Genomic DNA, 24,662 nt, shown 5'->3' on the forward strand with positions numbered 1-24,662 from the left:
TTGTTCAGTTGTTAATTTGTTTTTTCAGTGTTTCATGTGCATATGCTGAAAACAGCATTTCTCACTCTCTAATTCAGGCTAACAATTTGCATTTCTGCCTGTTGAAAAAGCTCACCCCATGTTATTGATGTACCTTACATCCCCATGAGTACATACATAAATAGATAAAGCACTCATCTTCTATATTAGGAAATTATGGAATGTCACGTGTCTCTTAAAACACAGTTAACATTGGAAGCTTCCGCCACCTCCTTTTGATGTAAGGGAAGTAAATGGTAAAATATTATCCAAAGAGATGGAGGATTGCTCCTCAGCATCCTCTGGAGGGGGAAGAGCCTTAGGTGCAGTGGTTAGAGAGCACGGAGCTCAAATTCAGTGACCCCAATATGACTCCCTGATACCAAAGGTCATGCCCGCCTCCTGTCTCCCTTAGCGAAAATGCGATCCACAATCATACACACCCCCATCACCACCCACACTGAATCTCCAAACGAAGATTCCCACCCACCTGCTTGTACCCCCAGCTGAGCATCAGAGGTTTCCAGCATTAAAGTCTCAAGAGACCCCCCCACCCTTCCCCCTTCCTCCGTCCCCCCACACTTCTCCACGCCTCCATGGAATTACTTCCATCTGGCCTACTTTCCGCCCTCGCTCGATATCAAGTTATATGTTGTTTTTCTGTAACACATCCAACTGTCCTTCTTCCTAATCCTTTGTTTTTTTTCTCACTTTAACCCTGATGTTATTCAGCTTTCATTTATCTCTCAATTCCTTGTCCTTCTGTGCGCCTTATTCTGCCTCCTGTAGGCCTTTTATTAACACATAGGTGGCTTCAGGGTGAAATTGTGTCCCTATATGTTGCCTGTCTCTGCTCATTTGTGACTCTTGGCCTTTGCTTACCCTTGGCTTACCAACGATTTCAAAATCCCACTGTAAAGATGAATCTGACTACATCTCTTCCCAAGTCTGTCCTCTCCTTTGCCCTTTATTTGTCCAAAGCAACATACAAAAGGTAGCAAACCAAAGCATCAGAATCTGTTTACATTTGTATATTAACACAGAATCTAAAAAACTAAATGTAGTTCTCAAATTCATGTAGTACAAATCAAGCACCTATTCAAAATTTTAAGCAAAAGTAATAATGCTAAGATACTGTGTTTTGTCACGTATGAATTCTGTTCAGATACATAAACCTTAAAGGGAGAACTAAAATATATGCGGGATATTTTTAAGATTTTGTACCTCCCATGAAGTATCACAGATTGCATTTGTATATTAACACAAGCAGTAAAGATGGACAGTGAATCTGCCCTTGTCAGCAGGCCACAGTAATAGATATCCAGCAACATTTTAAATTTTGAAAAGCCAGTAGGCAGGATCTGCGCATGGTGAAATATACACTATGTCAAATATAGTAGCCCTATGATAAAAAAAATACTACAATTGATAAGTGCTCAACAAAAACCTTATTTTTGTGCTAAGTTATTTGTGATTGAAATATTTGCCTTCATTTCATGGTTATTGAACCAAATATCCCATTGGCCCAAAAAAAAGTTGAAAGGGGCTGCAGTGGTCTAAATGACCGGAATAGTCTGATTAACAGTGCAGTGGGACAAAAAACGCTGCAGTGCTGTCAGTGAAGCAATATTAATGCAATTACAATTATCACCCCCAGAAAATGCCACAATAACCAGTGCATTAAGTTTTGCCTTTTAGCTTTTGAACTCAGTTTGCATTGAGTGTTTGTGGTTTCCTATTTTCAAAGCCAGATTGGATTTTTTTTTAAAAGGATCTTGTATTTAAAGCTTAAACAACATCTTGTTAAGTTGAGATTTAAAAATGTTGCACACAATTCACAACAAGTTAAATGGCATTTGGCTTGTAGATCACCCTGTACTGTGTCATCCGTATGAACATAATACATTCATTCATTCATTCATTCGTTTCTGCAGTTATCCATACCCAAACATGCTTGAGTCACCAATGTGGCTTCAAGCCCTAGCATCACACACTTACCATTCCCACAGACAGGAGGGTGAAGGCCAGATCATGCTATTGGTGAACCACTATCACTCACACTTGGCCATGGTCACACATATGACTCGCGTTTTAGCAAACATGATCGGCATGCTCAAGTGTCCCAGTGGCTCATCCATTGGTTATTGATGCAAAGAACGTAAAGTTTCTGGTTGTTGCCCCAGCTCCTCAGAAAGAAGAATACGTTTGGTCAGGGCCATGTGTTCCCAGGCAAAAACTGTAGAGGAATTGGCAATATTGCACTGATGTCTGCATTAATAATTTTGATTTACCCACTTAATCCCTTGACTCAGATGATTTGTTTTGCCTGCCAGCCCAGCTGGTAGTATTTGACCCATGGTCATGACTTGAAAATAGGTGTCTCATTCAACTGTATTTCCAAGCAGTGCATTTCGGGGATGGAGACACCGCCGGTCAGTAATTTTACAACGCAGTGCACTTGTGACTTGTTTGCAGTTGTTACTGCTTCTATTATTTCCATCAGAGCGACCGCCAACATGTGAAAAGTCACCGCCGAAACTGAAAAAGCCACATAGCTAAAAGTGTCGTCATTAGTGGATTTTTTTCTTTGCTTTGAAATTACTGTTTTTACCCCTTCTGCATAGTAGGGTTCTCAAGTAAAAACTCAACATTTCAAACGTTGTTTATGCATGTTCCTTTTATTGTGATGAATTTTTCTGTAATTGTCCATTAAAACTGCACTATTTTTCAAGCACTAAAGAGGGAATAAGTCAGATGTTTTGTTTAGGAACATAATCAATAGAAAAGAATGGCTATCGAGTAACAGTAACACCCCTGATTCCAAAGACTTAATCTGCAGAATTAAGTTTATTTCTGATATATTTTTACGACACACAGCATAGCTGCTGTTACTAACCCATCAAATCTGGTACTATCTGGCAACCAGATAGATTATAATTTGTTGTCACACCCATCATTCTTAAAGCTCTGTATGCTCAATAGAGAGTCACACGGACAATCGGGTTTTATTCTTCAATTTGGAAACACACCCCATGCACAAAGCCTTCAGACTGTGGCAACAGGGCAGTGTTTATGCGTGTTTGGGTGCTGTTCTACCAACAGTCGGAGCATGGGCGCTGTTTAATCTCTCTCCAATTGTCCTCATGACAGAATTAAGTCCTGGCACAGGGTGCAAGTATGTGGTGACACAAAATTGCTTAGTTAATCATCCACCATGCGTGTCTTACATCAGCCCAAGTTACAGCACAAGCTCAGAGGTTGATTTGGAGGAGAGTTCCACAGAGAGGGGGACAGACACGGGTCAGGGCAGATACTTCAAAAGAGGACGTTTGGTCCTCTTTGACATGCGTGCCAATTGGGTTGTGCTGACTTGGTCTTGCGATTGCATGTTCTGTATTTTGAGGTGGAGGCAGCAGGATCATCATGGCCCCTGGAGTACACCAAGACTCTATTCACCCCCTCCCCACAAGCAGCAGCACCGCCACATCATTAGGAACAATATCCTCAACTCTCTTTCTAAATCAGAACATTTCATGTCATGCAATGAGACATTTTGGCAGCTGCCACCTTGACCCCATGCTTCTCTTCCTTCGGGTGAGATGGCGTGAGTCTCTATGAAAGGGCTGACACTAACACATAACTTTGTATGTCAGACATGCATTCAGTTTATTCTGGGGAATGACTCAAAGTATTATTCAATACGCTGAAGTAGTCTGTGCTTTTGTTTCCACTCTGTCCAAGGGTCTTGACATTGAACACAAAACATGGATTTTTGTGCTGTTACATGATGTATGTCAAAAGCCTTTTTGAAGAGTAAATTGAAATATATTTGTTGCAGAATGAAAACAATTTCCAGCAAAGTGGTTAAAATAAAACTCCTCAATAATGAGCCCCTGAAGTATAAATGTACAGTATATTGATTTATTTGCCAACACCTCCTCTCCCAACACACAAGTGTTTTCAGTTATTTAATTGAGCAATTATTTGAATATTGACCTCTTACATACATGTGAATAGTTACAAACAGCATTGACCTAAAAAGCGGAATTGCAGGGATTTATTTTTATTGTAGTATTTGCCATATGTTGTGATATACTCTCGCTATAATATTGATCACTACATATTTTTTTTACGAAGGTAAAATCTTTATTTTTTTTATATATATCATCAATTGATACGTAATACTCATTAACATACTGAACAGTTTAAGGCTGTAAATTAACAATGTTACCCATTTTTCACCCTTTGTATGAACCCATTTATGAACTGGACACAACATTAGGCCTTTTCAGACACTTGACCACCATACAGGTGAGCCTCCGAGTCCAAGTACTCTATGAATCAACAGGCATCGGCAGTAAGTGCCAACAAAAAGACACCCAGTTTAATATACAGGATCGTGTCCACTATCCATATTAGTCTTAGCCCAGCATCTGACCCTTAATTGTATGTAGAACTTAACTTATCTGGATCTAACCTCCATTAACCATAACCCAGGATATTTGACTGGTTTTCAAGTTTGGATAATAAGCATTAAAGACTGAACATAGGTGAGCTGCACTGCCAATAACCTGGAAGGCAATACTGCAGGCCAGATGACATGCAGTCAAATTTTTAAACACAATTACATTTGTTGCCTCCACATGGCGCACATTGGCATATCTCTGTCTCTCTCCCTAAACTGCTGCTTTTATTTTGCTGATAAGTGCTACGTTTGCCTGGAACTGCAGAACTTCCTGTTCGCTGCATTTTCTTTATTTAGTTTTGAATAAATGCACAAACAAAAGACAAGTCCCAATGCCTGTAGCCAATGTCGATTCTAATGAAACAAGACTGAATCTTTTTGTGCTTGGGCACAATAGTTCCTCAAAATCTTTCCCTTCGATTTCAGAAACCAAAGAACTACATACTCTATTTTTCAAGATTACCTTGTGGTATCCACAGTGCTGCCCATTAAGTTATTTTTCAGGGGCGAAGTGTGTCCAGCATATGTACAGGGGCACTCAGCACTGCTCGCCTCAAAGCTGGACTTGTCCTTGCGCAACAAGCCTGCTGTCAGTCAAGCAGCCCCATTACGTTGGGCATGACATTTAAAGTTGGGTGAAGAAGGCGGACAAAGTGCCCTTACCTCCTCCGTACTAGCCCTGCAGTAGAGCCCCTGTGTAGCTTTTGTAGATGAGTGTGTTTGTGTGTGTTGTGACTTTGGCCAGACTTGGTCTGGCATAAGGACAGCTGTCACATCTCCAACCTGTCACATGCGACACAGAGGAGATGCCAGAGGCTGGGGCATCAGGAGACACTAGAACGGACACAAGGAATAGCGTCTACCCCTTTGTGTGTATGTGTGTGTTCATGCACACATACGTCTGAAAGAGTAAGGAGGATGGAAGACGTGGGGTGGTGGACACGTGAAAGGGATTGACTCGGAGGCACTCGCTAACCTTGATGGCCAAACACACACAGGCGAGCACACCCTTCTCGAATCCAGTCCTTGAGCAGTTGAGTCACTTTCTCTGGGGGCATGTAGTAAATACTGCCTCAATGTCCAACTGCCACCCCTGCAGGATGCCCCCCTTGACTTGCCCGTCTGACCCAGGCCATTTCTGTGCTCATTACTTTCCAATAAAGGAGTCTCTTCATTAAGTTCCTGTCCATGGCCTGTGGAGCAAAGGCTTTTTCAAATGTTAATTCTCTACTGTTTACATAAGCAAGCAGCAGTTGCCCTCGAGTGTATTAGGTTAAAAGGGCTGAAGATTTGTGTATGTGTGCGGAGACACATTAATGGCCATTCGGGGGCTTTTATTTTGTTACATAGGGATTTAAGTAATGGTTAAAAGGTCAACTATTGTTCTTCTCATTAGGAAATATTTTCACGAGAGTTCTGTGTAGATTTGCTAAGTTTGGGGAAATTTCGTATGCCTGCAAATTACCACTGCAAGGACACTCCTAGGCCTTCTGTGTATTCCACAATCAAAACCAGCCATCAAGTAAATCATGTGTACTGCCCTTCTGCACTTTAATTTACTCCTTAATTTCCACTTAAGAAGCTTTGAAAATCATGAAATTTTAGCCCTGCAACAGATTCAGAGACAAACATCTTTGACAGTGTCTGCATTTGACTTCTCTGTTTTATTTTATTTTTAAAAAGGGGGGGGGAATAAAACCCGGGGGGGTGAAACCCTTGTAACCTTTGTTGTTATTAACAAAACCAGTCAAAATAACAATTTTTTATCTGTGCAGCTTCAGCTTCCGTTCACAGCACTTTAATTAAGAATGGCAACAGCTGAAAGTTAAAGGTTTGGCCTTTAGTTTTTGTTTGCTTGTTTTGTTTGTTTCACTGATGCAACCTGACCTGTGACAGCTCCTCGCTGTCTCCTGGGACAAGATGAGTCTGAATCATTCCACAAAAAGGCTGTCCCTTTTAACAGCACCCTCGGTACATCTGATCGCTGGACGGTCCAGTGCGGAGCTGCCCCATGTTCTTCTCCTGGACCTCTCACCTTCCCCTTGGTTTTCATTCGTCTGTTTACTCTGCCCCCGTCCGAAGGACGCATCCATTAAATCACCTTTAAAGTTGAAAATGGAACGTGACAGCTACAAACTGGAGCAAAGCAATCTTTTCTCATAAGCCCCACGCCTGCCCCAGCGCCACATCGCCATGCCTGTTCATGTCTGTCCCATATCGTCAGCGGCAGAAGCTGCGGGCGCTGCTGTGAGACCGAGCAGTTCTTGTTTTACTAATACTATATTGATGTAAGCTGATTCCATCATGCGACACTTTTGGATTTCCACACTTCCTGCCGTCTTTCCCTGCCTCCCTCTGACTCCTTATGTCTTTACCCTCTAATGCATTTGCGGCGACAAGGCAAACTGCATGAGAGTCAGCTTTGCTGCAGCCATTTTTGTGACTGCTGAGATGCGCTACGATATAAAGTGTTCTCATTTTGCTCATTAATGCTCTTTATATGTGCATCCCATGTTCCATATATAAGACACTGTTGCCTATGCCCTTGAATTTTGTAAATTTTTTATATCCATTTAATTGTTTTGATTAATCAATTTGTTTCTTCAGTAATTGAACACAATGGTCAACATCATTAGATTACACACCGAGAAAATTAATTAGGCCTCACTTTCAGAGGACGTGTTCAGTGAAGGAATTTCATTTTCCGCCCCCTCAGCCATATTTTTTCAAGTCAGTGGTCACTTTGGTTTTGTGATTAACAGACCAAAGCGTGTGTAATTAGATAATCGGCCTGATCACATGTTTGAGGGCGCGTCTCTGCAGACTGGTTTCACTGTGCCTCTGTCCATCATGTATGGTGGTTGGATTTCTTCTCACCACGGTGGGCAGCGATTATAACAAATGGATGAGTTCAAACCATCTGTAAGACATTTGATTAACACCGCCGAGCCTCTGTCGGCAGAGAGAGCTCCGAATGTTACTTGATGTGGAATCACACTAATGACAGTGCCTCGGAAGTGGCCATGCTCTAGGAAAAACATCACAGAATGAGAAATTAGAACCTTAGGGAAACAGACAAGGGTTTTTTGTTGTTTTTTTGCGAACAGCTCCGGGTGGCCTCTGCATCCATCTCACACATGATTTGATTGGTGCTCCAAGTCATCAGCTCAGCCTCATGGTGCAGCTGTTGAAGCTAATGTGGCATGAAACAAAACAGATGTTTCTTCTGGTGTCTTTCCTCTTCTCCTCTCCATCTCTTTCAATATTTCGGGATTTGCTCACTTGTTGTGAACACTTAGAAGTGCATTATCCCCCAGGGCTGCCTTTCCACCAAATCAGGAACCAGTAATGCATCAGAAACCTCTTAATGATCCAAGTTTAGCTTCTGACTATGCTAAACTACAAAAGTTTGTCAGGTTGTGTCTACGTGACAACTTATTGGACGTGTACGATGCTCTTTGCTGATGAACAAGACTTAAGACTAAGCGTTTACAGCTATGGTAGCACCTGTCTGAGTACTTCAGGCCCAGCGCCGCTTTAAGCTGAATGCAAATATGATCTGAATGAGTAACACTTACAGCAAGTGCAATGTTTGGGATTTTCAGCATCATAGCTTTAGCACGCTAACATTTGCTACTGAGTCCGATGGGATGTATTTGGTCATAAACAAAACGAAGCAATGAAAAGTTTGACCTGATGGTGGCGTTATATGAAAAAGTTAGGAGCCCAACAAAGTTATGACGATTCATCCTGAGGGGAACATTCGTGTCTGCACCAAATCTTTTGGCAATCCATCCAAAAGTTGTTGAGACATTTCTCTCAAATATGCAAATGTCAAATGTCATAGGAGGAAAAGTCCCAAAGGGAAACCTTAAGTCAGTATGTCTGTCTCTGGGGACACTGAATGTCCGTTCAAATATTTCATGGCAATCTAATCAACGGTTGTTGGGACTATCTGGTGTTGATATGCAACACGTAGTTTTCTAGCTCTCTCAGATAGCATTGCTAAAATGCTCAAAAATGGTATATTCTTGGTATGTATTGCGTTTTTACTGGATTATATTCCCAGGCTATCATTGTCTTTTTCAGGACACAACTCTGGACCCTGGAGAGGATGTGGCCCTTCTCTCTGTGAGCTTCGAGGACGCTGAGGCCACCCAAGTGTTTCCTAAACTCTACCTTTCCCCCAGCATTGAACAGTGAGTACATGCCATCAATCGTTAACTTGGGCTTTTCTCCATTTATCCGTTCATTCAGTATTTATGCAGTCTTTGCTCCCATGTCGCTGCAAGGATTTACCCCCCCCCCCCCCCCCCCCCCCAAAAAAATAAAAATAAATGAAAGCTCAACATCAATCAGCTAATTAAAACATGAAATGCTCCTTGATAAACAGGAAGCTGATGCTTTGGTATCCATTTGGAGCTAAATAAACTTTGTTTCATGAAGTTGTAACTTGGTCATCACTGCATCTCCATGATTCAGACGAGAGTCTTCTCAGTACCCTTGGTATCAATCTGGTATGAATCCAGGTTTATTTCATCATATATCATGCAAATTCTTTAAATGGATAAAGAATGAGAAAAGTCTGCACGTACGTTACATTTCCTCACTTAAAGTGACCAAATACCTTGAGAATCACAGGGAGCAGCAGGGAAGGTCAGCCAAAGGTAACGTGGGCCCAGTCGGCAGACTTCGGAATTTCGAGGGCGCAAGATGTAGTTGACGGATTAGCGTGAGTGCGCTGTGAATCTGGCGACATATAATGTCGCTTTGAATAATCCCACATCCCAGTGTCTGGACTCATCAGTCAGTTCCTCAAAAACAATAAGGGAAGAACAAACAAAAAAAGGGATGGATGACACACAGCGTCTGAGCTCTGGATGACTGGATGTCTGCAGACATCTGGGGTGTAAACAGTAGTGTGTGTGTGCGTGCATGTGTGTGTGGAATGTTTTCTGTAAGTCTGTGGGCACTGTGTGAGTGGATACTTTGGCAGTGTGTACTCTCTTTGATCAAATCCATTTCTTGTCTTGCTAGATTTAGTGTGCATGTATGTGTTGGTTTGCATTTGTCAGTTTGCATTTGTGTGTGTGTGTGTGTGTGTGTGTTTGTGTTTGTGTGTGTGTGTGTGTGTGTGTGTGTGTGTGTGTGTTTGGTTGCATGCGTGTTTGTGTGGGAGTTTTTTTATATCACAAATGTATGTCTGGTTTCATGGGCTTGTGTTCAACCAGTATTTGAATAGGCTTTGCACACGACACAGCTTTTTGTAGGTGTGGATGTAGATAAGTGTGTGTGTGCGCGTGTGTGTGAGTGAGAGAGAGAGCGAGCGAGAGCCAGGTATGGGCCCACTCTGACCTCAGGGCCCCACGGTCTGGGCTTTCGTGCTCGGAATAATCTCAGGCTGATGTTTATTTACAAGCACACGCCCTGTCGCACCAGGTTAAGAGACCACTGCTCCCCCCAACCTACCAACCGCCGCCACCACCACTCTGTCTCTCTCTCATTTTGTCTCACCATGTTCTTTTTTTCTTCTTCGTCTTCCATGCTCCTGTGGGATTTCTATTGGGTTTTTTTGTCCAGCTCTCTAATATCACATCATCTCTCCTTACACGTCCATTTGTCTCACCCTCTAACACAATCGCTAAAGCAGATACATGCACACACACAGACAGACGCTTCTCCACTGCAACATGTTGAAACAAACTACAGCAGGTTTTATCCCCATGCAACGACCACAACAAAATACCCCAAGTACGCTCCATAACAAAAGTCACCTACTTGTTGCTTGTGCAACAGAATCCTCATTTTGTCCATGCGGTGCATGTGTGAGATCATATCAAAGCAGTAATATACAGACACACAGTTCTGCTAACCTTGATGAAGCACAATATCAGGATGTTTCATTATGTTTTTAGTTTAGCATTAAGCACCGAATACAAATATACAAGCTTCTGGTCTTAGTTTAAAAAAATGATATCTTTGCCCTGTGCACTCTTGCTCCTATCAATTGGCAAGTGTGGCATGTGCTGCTTTGATGGACACCGCCATGTTTTGACGGACACCGTTCTGCAGAGGAACTGTAGTGCGCTTCAGGGTGTGTGCGCTCATTGCATACGTCTGCCTGTTTCACGATGAGGCCACGTGTATGTGCGAGAGACTGACCTTACGGAGGCTCCAGACTCGACTAAAGCTGTTGAAGTGGTGTTAGAAGCTCTCCTCCGCTGCCAGTTGCATGAGGCGAGCAGACAGAAGGCAGCTGAAGGCACTGTAGTGGAGAGCAGGAAGTGGCGAAGCTAGAGCGCTTGGGGTTGAGAGAGATGGTTGCCGGTGGAGTGGCGGTGGGGGGGTAAGATGAAAAGGGAGGAGAGGCTTTAAAACAAACATTTCAAACCTAAACCCTCTAAGAATGATCTAAAAATGCAGAGGCTTAACAGTGCTGTTGAGCCAAGCTCTCATTTAGCGCCCTTGTTCTCCTGCTCAATGTTGCCTCTTTGTCTCGAGATATTTGCACATATGCATATCAAGGCCGCGTATGAATGTACTCCACTACATGCTTTTGTACACCTTTTTGTCAGCTGTGTGGGAGTGTGTTAATTCATGACCCAGGGCGAGAATGTATGTCTTCTTCACCGTTGTTAGAAGACAAACGACCGCATGTGTGTGTGTGTGTGTGTGTGTATGTGTGCGTGCATCAGCGCAATTGTGTTGTGTTCATTATTGATGCCACTTAATTTAGCATACGTGTGTTTGTGAGCCAGCCTTTTGCTGTACGTGTGTTTATGCAGATCTGTTACCCTGTTCGTTAGTTTGTCTCCATGTCCTCGCTGACCCTTGTTAGTCCTTTGGCCTTGTGTAGCTGCCCATTATCTCTGCACCGGCTTCAGTGAAGAGGAAAACTCATTTGTTGTAGTGTGCCTTCACATTTCTGTTTTCCCAGCATGCCTTTGATAGACTGCGACATCCGCGAGTTTCTGCATTAACCTGAGCTATCACAGATGTTCACAGTATCATATAATGCCATGGTAAAATTCGTATCAAAGCCGTTGGGGAAATTGTTTAAATCAGTTTTAATGTGGTGAAATGGTGAATGTAGCAGCTGTTGACAACCAAAGATATTGGCTTAGCTTTGGTTTTGGCACCACTGGATTACAGTGTTGTTGGTTCAGGCTGTCTTATTAGCTACATCTATTCAGTGTCAAAATATTCTGATAATCGTTCTGTCATTTTATCTTTTAATCAACCATTTTCTTTTGTCTGTTCAAATACCCACCATCTGTCCACACATCTATCCATCCTTCCGTCCCTCTCCTATACTGCCTTTGTCTTTATTATGCTTCATTTTAATTCACTTTTCTCCCTTTACGTCCCTTTAAGTCACAGACATGAAGATTTAACTCCTGATTGACTGGTGACACCAGTGGTTACCGTGGTAACAGGAAGTGTGGTTTAAGCAAACAATCGTTGAGTAGCTACTTGTCAGAAATGCAACCGATGAGCCGGTGTCACTTTACAGTGCAGCCGAACAATGTCATGTTTAGGTTTTTTTTATTGAGTATTGGTCAATAAATAATACAGTTTGTCAAATGTTAGTGCAATCAGTGATCTGATTTCATACTGTACATGGCATTAGTAGTTTTCCATACGGCAGCAGAGCACAGTGGAGTTACCTAGCTGAGAAGTTGGAGGTAACCAGTCTGTGGCCTGTAACTCTTTGTGGCTGCTCCTGATTCTTGCATTACTCCCTCGGAAAAAGTCTCTGCAGTCACATTGTTCAGTCGTCCATCGCACACACTTCTGATGGAATAGGTCCTCTGTTTCGATAAATCCAGCTGTCTACCCAAGCCACTATAGGCACATAACCATGATCCAAAGTTTGACGTTTTCAAGTCGTGGGCTGCCAAAATACAGGTGACCTACACTCAGTACTGGGCCTAAATGAGTCCTGTGTAGACATACACAGGCTACATGTTTTTGCCCCCTATCAGAAGTAATCTCCATCCAAAACAAACAAACCTGAAAACGCTTTTCAGGCAGCCTTATACGTTCTATTTTCTAGTTACAGAAAATACGAATCACAAAAATGAGGAACTGTGAAACAGAAAAGCGAGGAATTTCTTTTCTTGGACCGATGGAGAGGTTGAACTGTTAGTGTCACTAAGTGTTTAGAGAACGTTTTGCCTTCACCGCTGGTAGTCATGTCACAACTGATTAGAACCAATCAGAAAGCAAATGCGGGTGACTGCGGCAGGCGTAAACTTAGCAGCAGTGATGAGTTTCAAAACTAAAACGTAGTAGTGTGGATGTAGCCACAGACGAAAGCAGAACAGGGTGCTGTTCTGCTTTTCTGCTTTTTGCTGCAAAAGAAATTGCAGCAAAAAGCCATGTCTCGTTTTGTAGACCCATTTTTGACAACAATAACAACCACAGTCATCTCTAACCATGATGACAAATATAATCTGTTTCTCTCTGACTGTAAATGGTTTGAAATATTTTGCCCAAGTAACCAGAAATGTTAACAGCACCATTGTCACATCTGAATTTGATATCAGAACACTTTTGGAAATGCTTTAAATCATTAAATCCTGACTGTGTGATTCAGGGGATGTACAGTAACAGCTTTGGCCAACTGCAGATGTTATTTCAGCTTCTGTTCTGGCTCCCCTGGAAGTAGCAGTCATATCAGCTACTTCTATATTCTATGACTAGATGTTCGAGGGATCCTTCTGTCATTCTATCGTTGATCAATCATATGATCATTTTGTCACCGGTCCATCGATCCTTCATCCTTCCATTCCGCACTCACTTATCAGTCAGTTACTGCTATCCTGTCTGTCTTACCTTTTTTTTTATCCACAGTGTTTTAACTCTTGTCTTCTCGGCCCTATCTCTCCAATTCCGCACTCACTTATCAGTTACTGCTATCCTGTCTGTCTTACCTTTTTTTTTTTTTATCCACAGTGTTTTAACTCTCCCTTCCCTCCCGTTTTTTAACATGTCTACCGCCTGTCTCTTTTCTCTCCATCTTTCTCCATTTTTTCTATCACTCTCTCCCCTCTGCTGATCCCTCTGGCTGATCCTCAAAGGGAACCGAGAGAGTGAGTGGGACTTGAAAGGGAGAGAAGCGTTGTGCTCTACCCAGCAAGGTCGTCCCTCGCTTGACGTAAACGCAGCGAGGGAAAAAAACGAACAACAACGCATGCACGCACACACACACACACGCGCACACACACACACACACACACACACACACACACAGCACAAGAGAGCGAAGAGCTTTTCTCTCTCCCCCCTTTCTCTCTCCTCCACCTCTCTACTCTTCTCTCCCATCACTCCTGAGCTGTTTGATATCTCACTTTATACGCTCCTTCAGCAGGGGCTCGGATCTAAAAGCTCTGAACGCAAACTCGTAAGCCCCCTGAGCTACAGTGTTTTACCTCTATTTCTATTCCCTCTTCCTCTCCCTTTCTTGCTCTATCTGTTACTTTTTCTTCTTCTGTCTTCAAACAAACCGTCACTGTAATGTTTTCTGCCTTACAGAGCAGCGGGGGGTGGGGGGAGTTAAAATACCCTGACAGACACCCACATTTTTACGAATAATGTACAGTTTAAGTAGACTGTTGCACTGGCTCCTCTCTTTGATAGAACGGCACCACTGTATTTGCTTCTTTTTCTGCACAAATTATTGATTGTGACAGGTCAAATGGCTGTTACTCTGTAGGCTTCGAGAGTCACCTGCTTAAGATTCAGCGTTCATTTGTTTTGTAATTTTTCACGGGGCTGCCAAGAAGAAGATAAACTGTTAAAGATGTCCAACGCTTGTGATTTTCCCTTCCCTACCCATTCAAACTAGCGGAAAAGTGTTAAATAGATGTTCACTTTTAGAGAATTAAAAAAATATTTGAGTAGAATTTGTTGCCCAGCCAAATGATGTCTTTACAGCTAGTGCTGTGTGGAGGTCATGATCAGTCCAAAAAAAAAAAAAAAACGAAAGAATCTGGTATCCCAGTGGAATGGCATAGTTATGAGAAAGGGTCACTTGGATCAAGTGGGAGTCAGTTGGGAGTGTGCTGACTTAGGTCTATATACACTCCAATTAAAGATTCGAACAGCCGTGTGTGAAAAGCACCATACCCTGAAGTTTGATGATACAGCCACAGTGAGCCTGCTAAACTGGTCCCGTTGTTGACTACCTTTCAAATTCGTTGTTGTTTAAGTTCTGTGTCAAAAGTCTAAGGACATGTGCCTGGATTTTAGACATCCTCAGCCTTCAGTAGGCCTTCAGCCTGACAGTACAGTGTTCGATGTGTTCGTGAATCCTTCACTAGACAATTAACAGACATTTGAGAGTGATACTGACATGGTGTCTCAGGAAACTCTCTAACTTTCAGCTTGACAAAACCCTGAGGACAATGATTAATAAGTCTTTTACTGAGTCTGTGCTCCCTTTCTCTTTTTTATCTGCTTGCATCAATCTCTTAAGGTTAAACACAGAAATGTGCTCAAGTTTAATGTCTGCAGAACTTGATCTGCACAGGAAACTCCTGTATCTTCAAAACTATCAGTTTATATTTGAAATCAAAATCCACCCTGTCTGATTGTTCCTTTCCTTTACAGTATATCAACAGTTCCACCCTTGTTCATTCCGTCATACCCTCTGTCATCTCCCGCCTAAACTTCAGTGGGAAAAAGCAGTTATCTGTAGCCTATATTTTTTAATTGTTGTACGGCATATTCATGTATTTAGTATTAGGGGTCGACCGATATGGCTTTTTCCGGGCCGATACTGATTTAGATTATTACTAATCTAAAAGAAAGATAACCGATATTTGAAACTGATATTGGTCTGCAGTAAAAAAAGACTCAAAAGGCGTCAAAATTTAGAATAATACAAACTCTTAACACAGCACTTTGTTGAAATGCCTTAAAGCATATGTTTAATTTACAGAACCTTTTAACAAGACATTAACCAAAAAAGTGCAGGGAGCTATCAGCAACATTATTATGAAGTAAAACAAACAAACATGGATGGAACTTGTCCAGCGAGTAGTGACAGCGGCTGCATCAGAGCAAAGTAGCGCATTTTATAATGAATAATCTTATCAGCAAATCAGCTTGAAAAAATAGCTCATACCAATAACCATAATAATGGTGAATATCGGCCTATATAATCGTCAAGGCTGACAATTGGTCGACCCCTATTTTGTATAAGGGCCTTAGCTCTGTATTTGTCTGCCTTGACCTACTGCTGCATAACCACTTGGGACAAATAAAGTTATTGATCGCTTGATTGGATTGGGCAGAGGTATCCAGAAGATGCAGATCAAACACATCCAACCATGTGGAATCTATTAACATCAATGTAACACTAAGCACCAAACAATTTTTTCTACAGAGCTAACGCGGTTTAGAGGATCATCCGGGCAATACTGTTTTGACATCATTTTTCCCATTTCATGAGCTGGATGGAGCAAGCTGTGTTCCCCAGATGGTATGAAATTTGGTGACTATTCTGAAACCTGCAAAAAGTGTAAAGCAGAATTTAGCTGTGATCAAACCATTACATATTATCACCTTCTAGCTAATAAGGCTTATATATATGACTAACTGTACTAGGGACATTTTTAGGATTGATTCACACTTGTGAAGAGACATTAACTGTATTTTTTGTTCTGTTTTGCTCTCCAAATCCAAAGGGTACTATTTAGCTCTTTAGTTTCTGAATGCTACACTATGTCCATTAACTAGTTCGCTAACTTTGTCCACCTTTTGGTGCCGAGCATTTAGTGGACAGTGGGATATTGGAGCTTCTGAGCTAAAAGAAGCCGCTCGCTGTGACTAGGAACATCGGTGATGATTGTAGGGAGAGTGAATCAAAACAGTAGGGCAGTGAAAACCAAAACGATGAGCTGAAAGACGGTAAAAGGCTCAGTAGAGCAGTAAGGATGTGCAGGGTCAGGTGACAATTCTCTGTGAGTTCACCACTACAAACAGCCACTTTCACAGAGATTTAGGTCTGTGATCCATGTTGATCCAAAAATGTTCTATATACTCACTTAAAAGAAGGCTTAGCTGCGATACCTACTGGTACTAGTTTTTGTAATGGAGAAAAAAGTGAAGGTTGTGCAACATGCACACACATAATAGTTTACTATGATGAATAGCAGTGTATGAAAACATTATCTGATGACTACTAACCCTTGTCTCTACCTCCTGTCCTGTGCAATTCCATTCCTGCATGTGATACCACTGGCTGTGACATTAAAAAAAAAATCTCCTTTTTGGGGGTGTATTTGTGAAAACACATATATTTTCAAATAAACCCAAATTATGAATTCAACCTTCACATTGCTCCTCAGCACATTTGTGCCAGAAGTGTCTCTTCAGGCAGTTACCTGCAGCAGTAAGATACTCATTAGCATCAGTCTTATTTAGGTCTTATTTGTAACAGTGAAAGATTTGAGGAAGTAATGAGATTGTAACCGTGCTGCCCGCAGCAGTTTCCAAGAATTTCTGTGTTTAATTTGCGATCGTTGTTAGGAACCGCATCTGCAGTTTTTTAGTTTTATCCTCTTTCTCTGACTGTTTTATAAGCTGACCCATAGTGCCTTTCATTTTCACTTTTGTTTCTCGTTTACCTGATTTTACTGTGCCCATGAGATGAGTTGGATACATCTCTCCTTCCCCCAGAAAACCTGCTGCATTGCATAAAAGAATCGAGTGGGCACCGTCTCTGCCCCCAAACCAGATTTAGGAGCCCAGAAAAATCAACACAGAGAGACAGTTTTAGGCTGCAATGCACTAATGTTTGTGTATCTGCATTTGCCTTGAGGTGTGTGAGTGTGTGTGTGTGCGCCTACGTGTGCGTGCGTGCTCGCTTGCCTCCTGATGTGTGTTAAGTGTGTGTGTGCATGTGCCTGTGTGGGTGTACAGTTTGTGTGTCCCTTCTCCAAGGTCTGTAGAGGTGCTGTATAGCCTTTGAAAATCTTTGCATTGCGAAAAGATATTTTTCAAGGTTTTGTTGAACACTTTGTCACAGTCAAATTGTCAGTCTGATAGAATAAATTCACCGCTAACCCAGCGAACCCACTTGGCAGTCGAAGACATCAGCGCAGACACTTCTCTCGCCCTCAGCAGCTCAAAGCACTCTGCCACTTCTTCCTCCTCCTTGTCACCTTGAACACTTCTGCATTATGTGGCCGTGTGAAGTGAGTTTGTTATATTGGTAACGCAATATGTAGGCCCTTGGTTAGAATGCAGTGTGTTTTAGTGAAATATCGTCGCTGGACCTAATACATCTGGTCACATTTGCTCGTGAAAAAGCAGTTGTAAAGCGACCCAGACATGACACTGGCATGACTGAAATGCATACAAGGAAATGGTGAAAACATAAGAAAACAAGGTCTTATTAGAACTGGAGAATATTTATAACGATTACATAAAAGCAAGTCTGCTCTACAATGAGCTGAGTGAAGCAAATTAGATTAAACTTGCTCGAAATAGTCACACGAAAATGGTTAAAAGGGTTAATATTGTGGCGCTAGCCACAAATAAGTTAATGTGTGGGAAACGCTGCGAAATTTAAAACTATTTTAGGTTCATTCTTAAAAAACTGTACCTGGTCAGATGACAAAAGCTGAGTAGGCGGTCCTTCATTGTGGCCCAGGACAGATTTGCGTTCACACTGATAAAAAGAATGTGAGCACGTCCCAGAACCACCTCCCATCGGTCGCAAATGTGTCCTCAATGTGTCTTGGCTGCGTTCACACCGGGAACTCGGAGCTGTCGACGTGTGATGGGATCACCTCAGATGGATGTTGATACCAGCTCTGAACTGGACCAGACAGACCATGTGGTCTTCAAATACTATGCAAGTGTTGTTCCATGGTATATTGGACTAAACTGCTGACTCGCGCTGTTTGCAGGCAGAAGCTTCCATTTATTTATGCTTCACGTATGTTTTTCAGGGACTATACACACATGTGATGATACAATAATATGATATGATGTCACAGGGAGGGGAGTAACATGAGTTCACCCACCCTAACACTAAATACTATAGCTGATGATGAGTGAAGGTTGGTAGCAAGTCCTTGTGGCACAAACTTATGCTATACCAGTGAGAGTGTTTAATGGCTGTGGTTTAGGACTCTGATTAATCTGGATTTTTCTAAGTGGTTGATGAATAGTAAGTATCAGAGTAACATTCAGAACAGCTATGCCGGGATGGTAACCTCATAACAGAAAGGTTACTGACTCCTCAGCCGAGAGCAGCTTCACCATGTCACAGAGGAAGAATGGGATGTTATTTGGTCTAAAGAGTCAACAAACAGAGTCATATGTGGACCTCTAAGGACCCCCGGGCTTTAGGAAATGAAGAAGGCAATCAAAATGGAAATGTTTTTTTGCTTTGAAACTACTTTTTGATTCTCCAAACAGTTCTACTTGGCCTCATCTGTCACTTGGGTAATGAATCATGTCTGCCCTCATTACAATTCAGACTTTATCTGCTCTCACGCTGTCACTGTTCTACTGTACACACACACAAGCATCAAACCACACATAAACAAACAAACAGCTTCGTCACCATCCACCTGAGTCACGCAGGATAATCCCAGGGTTTGATGAAGTCACAGGCAGCCCTGTCACTGTACAGTGTGTGTGTGTGTGTGTGTGTGTGTGTGTGTGTGTGTGTGTGTGTGTGTGTGTGTGCGTGTGCATGTGTGTGTGTGTGCGTGTGTGAGTGTTTAAATGTATGCATAAATATACGGTCTAGGGTAAATATGTCATACAGTAGTAGTAGGTTACATTGCTCAGAGGATTTGTGTTAGGCAGCACGTCTGCATGGTGCCTGCAGTGTGTGTGTGGGCAGTGTTGAGAGCGATGTCACCAGTGGAGACAGAAGCAGGGACACTTCAGCATGCCACTTGGAAAGTAAAACACCATTATGTCTAGTTTCTGAGCCCACCCACAGAAAGCGCAATTTAATGCTCATACTGGCTGTCTGATAACACAGTGATAAATATAAAAGTACCATTCTGATGCACAGTTTACCTACTATTTCACAAATGGCAATTTTATCCATTGAAAATTAAACCTACAACACAACAGATGTGCGAAAAAGGTGAAGGGATTGAAACACTCTCCGAAGCCACTTTTGAAATGCGCGCACAGATTTTCAATGTAAGATGAGCACCAACAGAATTCCACGTTGGTCAGTGTTGTCTCAGCCAGCTGTTTGGTTAAAGGGGAACTCCGCTAATTTTACACATAACAAATGTTAGTCTTCTACTTGTGGGGAGTGCCGCTCAACAGTCTTAATGCCTTCGCTGGCTCAGGTGGAGCTTTACCAAGTCTGAGGGAAATATAGCAGGGAAATATAGCAGGATTATTGTATAACACTATGTTCCTCACAAGAAGGCAGTGTCTAAAACTTGGGCGGATGGAGTTTGAAAGATGAAAACACTGACCAAGCAGAGAGGCTCTAATGAAAAATCATATCGGTTGCATTATGGAGAATGTGTGATCAAGTGTTTTTGGAGCCTGACCAACACCAAGGACTGAAACATCTGCGCCACCGCTACTTGGATTTTAGAAATTTCTATTTTTCAATCTTTGTTTTGCTATTTGCCTAATTGTAAGGAATACTGATATACAAAATCAGTGGATTACCCCTTTAGCATTTAGACACATTAATGTGCACATTGATTGCCAGTTACGGTCACTACAGTATGTCAGCAGTGTTATTTAGTTCTCCTTGTCCGCTGGACCTTGAGATAAGGTGCCTCAGATGTTTGACTGTCAGTTTTTGCACCAATGTGCAGTTTATACGTCCTGCTGCAAAGAAACAGGACTCATGTGCAAGAAATATTGTCTGTTTAAGGTAGTGGCAAAAAAAAGTTCAGTTTTAGAACAATGGTTCCCAACTGTTGGGGATCAGATCTTACAAGGTCATGAGTCAACTTCATGACAAAAAAATGAATAAATTTGCTTTGACTCCTAGCAATTTTCCAAAACACGATTGTATTATGAAGCCCAATTTCCAACTTCCTGGTGTGTAAAGGTGCAACATGTAACTTAACCTCAAAAAGTCCTCGCCGATCATTCCATCAAGTGACCTTCCTCTTGCAGAACTGTTGCAGAAATGTGCCAGGCTTTACAGAGACTGAGAAGAAGCTAGCACCTCATAAGCAAGCCAAACAATTTTGAAACAGAATATATTTCAACTCATAAAAACATAAGTTTTATGCAGAGAAGAAAGTCACCATGGAAACTTCTGCTCTGCAGCTGTTTCGTTTTGTTGTTTTTTTTTATTTGCCCTATTTACATGTACTGTAGAATGTTGTTGTTTTATTGTATCTCACATACCTCATTAGTTATTTAAGACAATTGCAATGTCTTTACTGACTTTTTCTTAATGTTGATTTTAAGCCCTAATTACACTCTTCCTATAGGGCTTATGTTTCTGAGCTATAAGCCCCAGTTGTTTCTTTTCTCTTCTACTTTTAGTCGTAAAAAAGCTCATTGGCTAACAGCCCTACAGCATAAGGTCCTGGGTATGAATCCACTAACAGGCAGTAGATTGCGAACTGAGGGGTAATTTTTGACCCTAAGACTAGACCATTAGCCGTTGTAAGAACAACATGCAAGCCACACACTGTGAAAAAAGGAAAGCTAAAATAGAAGAAATAAACCCGATAGCCTAACACTTGAGGAGAAAATGACTTATTACAAGAGAAATTATCTAAACATGCAGCATGATAATTTCACTTGCCAAGAAATCTTGAAATAAGGATTTCATGACCAATTCACAAAGTATACCATGAATTCAAAAATAGAAACATGTAAATAACTTTGAAAACAGTATAATTAATGTCATATATCGGAATCTTAGATTTTGAAATCTTGGATAGCACAGAACAAATAGCAGTGCAGTGTTAAATCAGTCTTCCTTCAGATGAGTTATCCAGAGGCAAAACCACTGAAATACAATGTGCATCACACTTGTTCACATGCCTGTCATTGACAAAAATGAATGAAAAAACACTCCGCCATCTATTTGGTTCCCCTGTCCGCATTTCCATCTGAATGATATGGAGCTATTCTTAGATCTGTGGGAGGATAGATGGGCTCCTCATTGCTGTTAGTTATTTTCAGTCAGCCATGTGTTGGTGCATGGCAAAAAGCACAGGATCATGCTGATTGTGTGCACAAGGCCCACTGTAGATTATGGCTTTTGAGTTTTTGAAAAAGGGTTTTGACAATGAAAATGGCTCCGTGCGTTTGCATGACATGCGACCTCACTTATATTCAGTTGAGCTTCCGATTTAAGAAAGTCAGAATTAGACCAGTGATCTGGGGATAATGCTGTTAACTTATTTGAATTTTTGTGAATGGATGTGGTTATTATCTTATCATTTTATTTTATTCTATTTTATTTTATTCTATTCTATATTATTTTTCTAATTCTGTGTATATATGTTGACTGCTATATGCACCTTAATAACACCAAAAATAATTCCTCGTATGTAACCTGTTACTTACCCGGCAATGAAACTGATTCTGATTCTGAGCTGATCAAAGACCAGCTGTTTCAAGCACAGGGCAACCCTCAGTTAATATTCTGAATACACGTCTCAGACCAAGTGCATGTACACTTCCAGTCGCCTTTGGCCCTAACCTGACCTTTGTTAAGTCATCATTTTTCCTGCAAACATTTGTGGGTTTTGGTCATGACAGTAAGATGTTGAAAATCATGATGTGTTCCACCTCCCTCATCACAACTCCCACAACCTTTCTTTGGGATTTTCAACATTATGAAATTTCTCTGAAATTCTGCTAGCTGCTGCCGATCAGAATGACAAAATGTGGAAACTATGTTCATGTACTGAGAGAGAGAGAGAGAAAAAAAAGGGGTTCTTCATGGCTGTGGATAGATGGTGTGATGAAATGGGTGGGATTATGATTGTGGTCTGTTACTCACTGTTGTTGTGTTTCACCTTTTGATACATAATTACCATTTTCACATCACAGACTTTGTGATCAACTGAAGAACAAGCCCCAGGGGCTGCATCTCAACATATGTGATCTTTGACATTTGGTATAATCGTACAGGAAGTATGCTATTTTCATGCATCATGTATGCTTAACCTGGTAAACGGCTGTCATTCACTACAGCATTGCCTTTAAATGGCATAAGAGCATTTCAAAATGTCCTGAGACTGCCTTGCTCTAATGAAGAATGAAATAAAAATAGAAGGCAGCGGAGGAAATCCTCTGCTATGTGTCTTAAAATGAGCATTAAAAGCCAATAAGCAGTTCCTTAAGACCTTTAACCCATCCTCGGGGTATTCCCTCTGTTTTTGCCCCAGATCAGAAAGAAACGAGGGAGTGACTACTTCGGTTGCTTAGTCACCGGGGAGCTGCAGCAGCATGATTAAACAAGCGTGCACTAATCACTAATGGAGCTGTGCTTCAGGATTGAATCAGGACGTCAAAATAATATAAGGATGAGTGAAGGAGTATGAGGATGATGATGATGATGATGATGCCACAGGCATGAGTCCTGTTATTTTTAATGCCACAACTTCAGCACCTAGCAGCCCAAGAATTTTTTCCCTTCAAACATTTCCATAAACTCAGGTGGTCACAGATATAGGTCCTAGAACCATTGACAGAGTGAATTGAAGGTTTATAAGGGTCTGAATGCAGAATTAATTTTAAATGGATACAATTTCCATTTTGCCCATAAATTCCATGATCCATAATGACAAAGAGCTTGGTTTGTTTTACTTCAAAATTGCGGTAACGTGTATCCTATTTGTTCTAATTATCCAAGAGATGTGTCTAAAACATAGACAGTGTCTAGAAAGACATACCCATGTATATAAGGTCTCAGAATTCAAGCTGCATGTCAGGACAAAAACCGAGCCAAGTGTATAAAAAGCTTTTCTGATGGTCTAGAGGGTTTCCAGGTGGACAGTGGCCTCAATAATTGTAAAATGGAAAAAGTTTGGAACAACCAGGACTCTTCTGTAGGCAGTTTGGGCACAAAGGGCCTTGGTCTCCTAGAACTCAGTGGTGGGAGAACCAGCTATAGGGACGCAGCACTACATCTATCAGGCCTTTACGGTATAGTGGCTAGACGGAAGCATTAGGTCCCTGTAGAAAACTGCACGACTGAACCTTTGGCAACTCGCTCACCTTTCAACACGACAATGAATACAGCCAAGACAACGTAGAGCCTAGGGGCTTCTGTACGAGTAGTTGATAGTCCATTATTGGCCCATCCAGGTGTAGCTTGTAGAGACTTACCTCAGATGACTTGAAGTGGTGCTTTATGCCACTGGGAATTCTGTTCTGAATTAACGGTGCAAATAATTTTGTATATCAGAAATTACAGTTTCACAGTTCCGAAATAAATACAAATATTCGACTTCATCATTATATTATTGTGTGTAAACTGATGGACAAAAATATCAATTTAATTCATTTTGATCTACTTCATGAAGCCACAAGTAAATGACATATATACAGTAGTAGTGTGATATGACATATGACGTGCACTAATAACCATGACAAACTAAAGGCTAACTTTTGTCCTTTTTTTATTTCAATCAGTGCTCTGGGAGGCTCCTCTGCACTTCATATCCCAGCATTCCCCAGTGGAGGATGCCTAATTGACTATGTCCCTCAAGTGTGCCAGTTACTCACCAACAAGGTAAAAGTGTGGCTCACACACAGTGTGGTTGAATTTGCTTTGTGTGTTGTGCGTATGTTAATGTCTTCACCACAGAGAAAAAAACTTCTCTAAGAGTTGGAGTCTTTCATTATTTGACATTATTTGCAACCTTTAATTATGACATATTATGCTCAAATTCAGGCTCATTCTTTTAATTTGGGTTACCACTTGAAAGGGTTTACATGCTCTAATGTTCAGAAAAGGCCTCAGTGTTTTCATATTGCCCATTCCTGCAGCTCCTCTTCACGTCTATCTAAAACACCTCGATTTCATTTAGCCCCTCCTCCCAATAAACCCCATTCTGATTGGCCAGCTGGCCCAGTCTGTTATGATTGGTCAACAGATTTCAAAACATGAAGGAAATGTCACGCCCCTTAACCAGAAAAGTGGAGATTCTCAGATTGCAGGTGGGGTTACCTCAAAAGAGTCTGTGTATGACAT

At 41.5% G+C, this 24,662-nt stretch overlaps 1 protein-coding gene across 2 annotated transcripts in view; it reads left to right on the forward strand.

Annotated features, from left to right (window-relative positions):
• babam2 (BRISC and BRCA1 A complex member 2) overlaps positions 1 to 24,662 on the forward strand; it is a 74,430-nt gene that overhangs the window by 39,284 nt on the left and 10,484 nt on the right. For both annotated transcript variants that reach the window (XM_035609712.2, XM_035609713.2), the window contains exons 7-8: positions 8,573 to 8,682; positions 24,101 to 24,200. In XM_035609712.2, coding sequence (XP_035465605.1) covers positions 8,573 to 8,682; positions 24,101 to 24,200 — 210 coding nt within the window. The remainder of the gene's footprint in view (positions 1 to 8,572; positions 8,683 to 24,100; positions 24,201 to 24,662) is intronic.

Source organism: Scophthalmus maximus, chromosome 15, assembly GCF_022379125.1.
Source record: "Scophthalmus maximus strain ysfricsl-2021 chromosome 15, ASM2237912v1, whole genome shotgun sequence".
NCBI classification, from domain to species: domain Eukaryota; kingdom Metazoa; phylum Chordata; class Actinopteri; order Pleuronectiformes; family Scophthalmidae; genus Scophthalmus; species Scophthalmus maximus.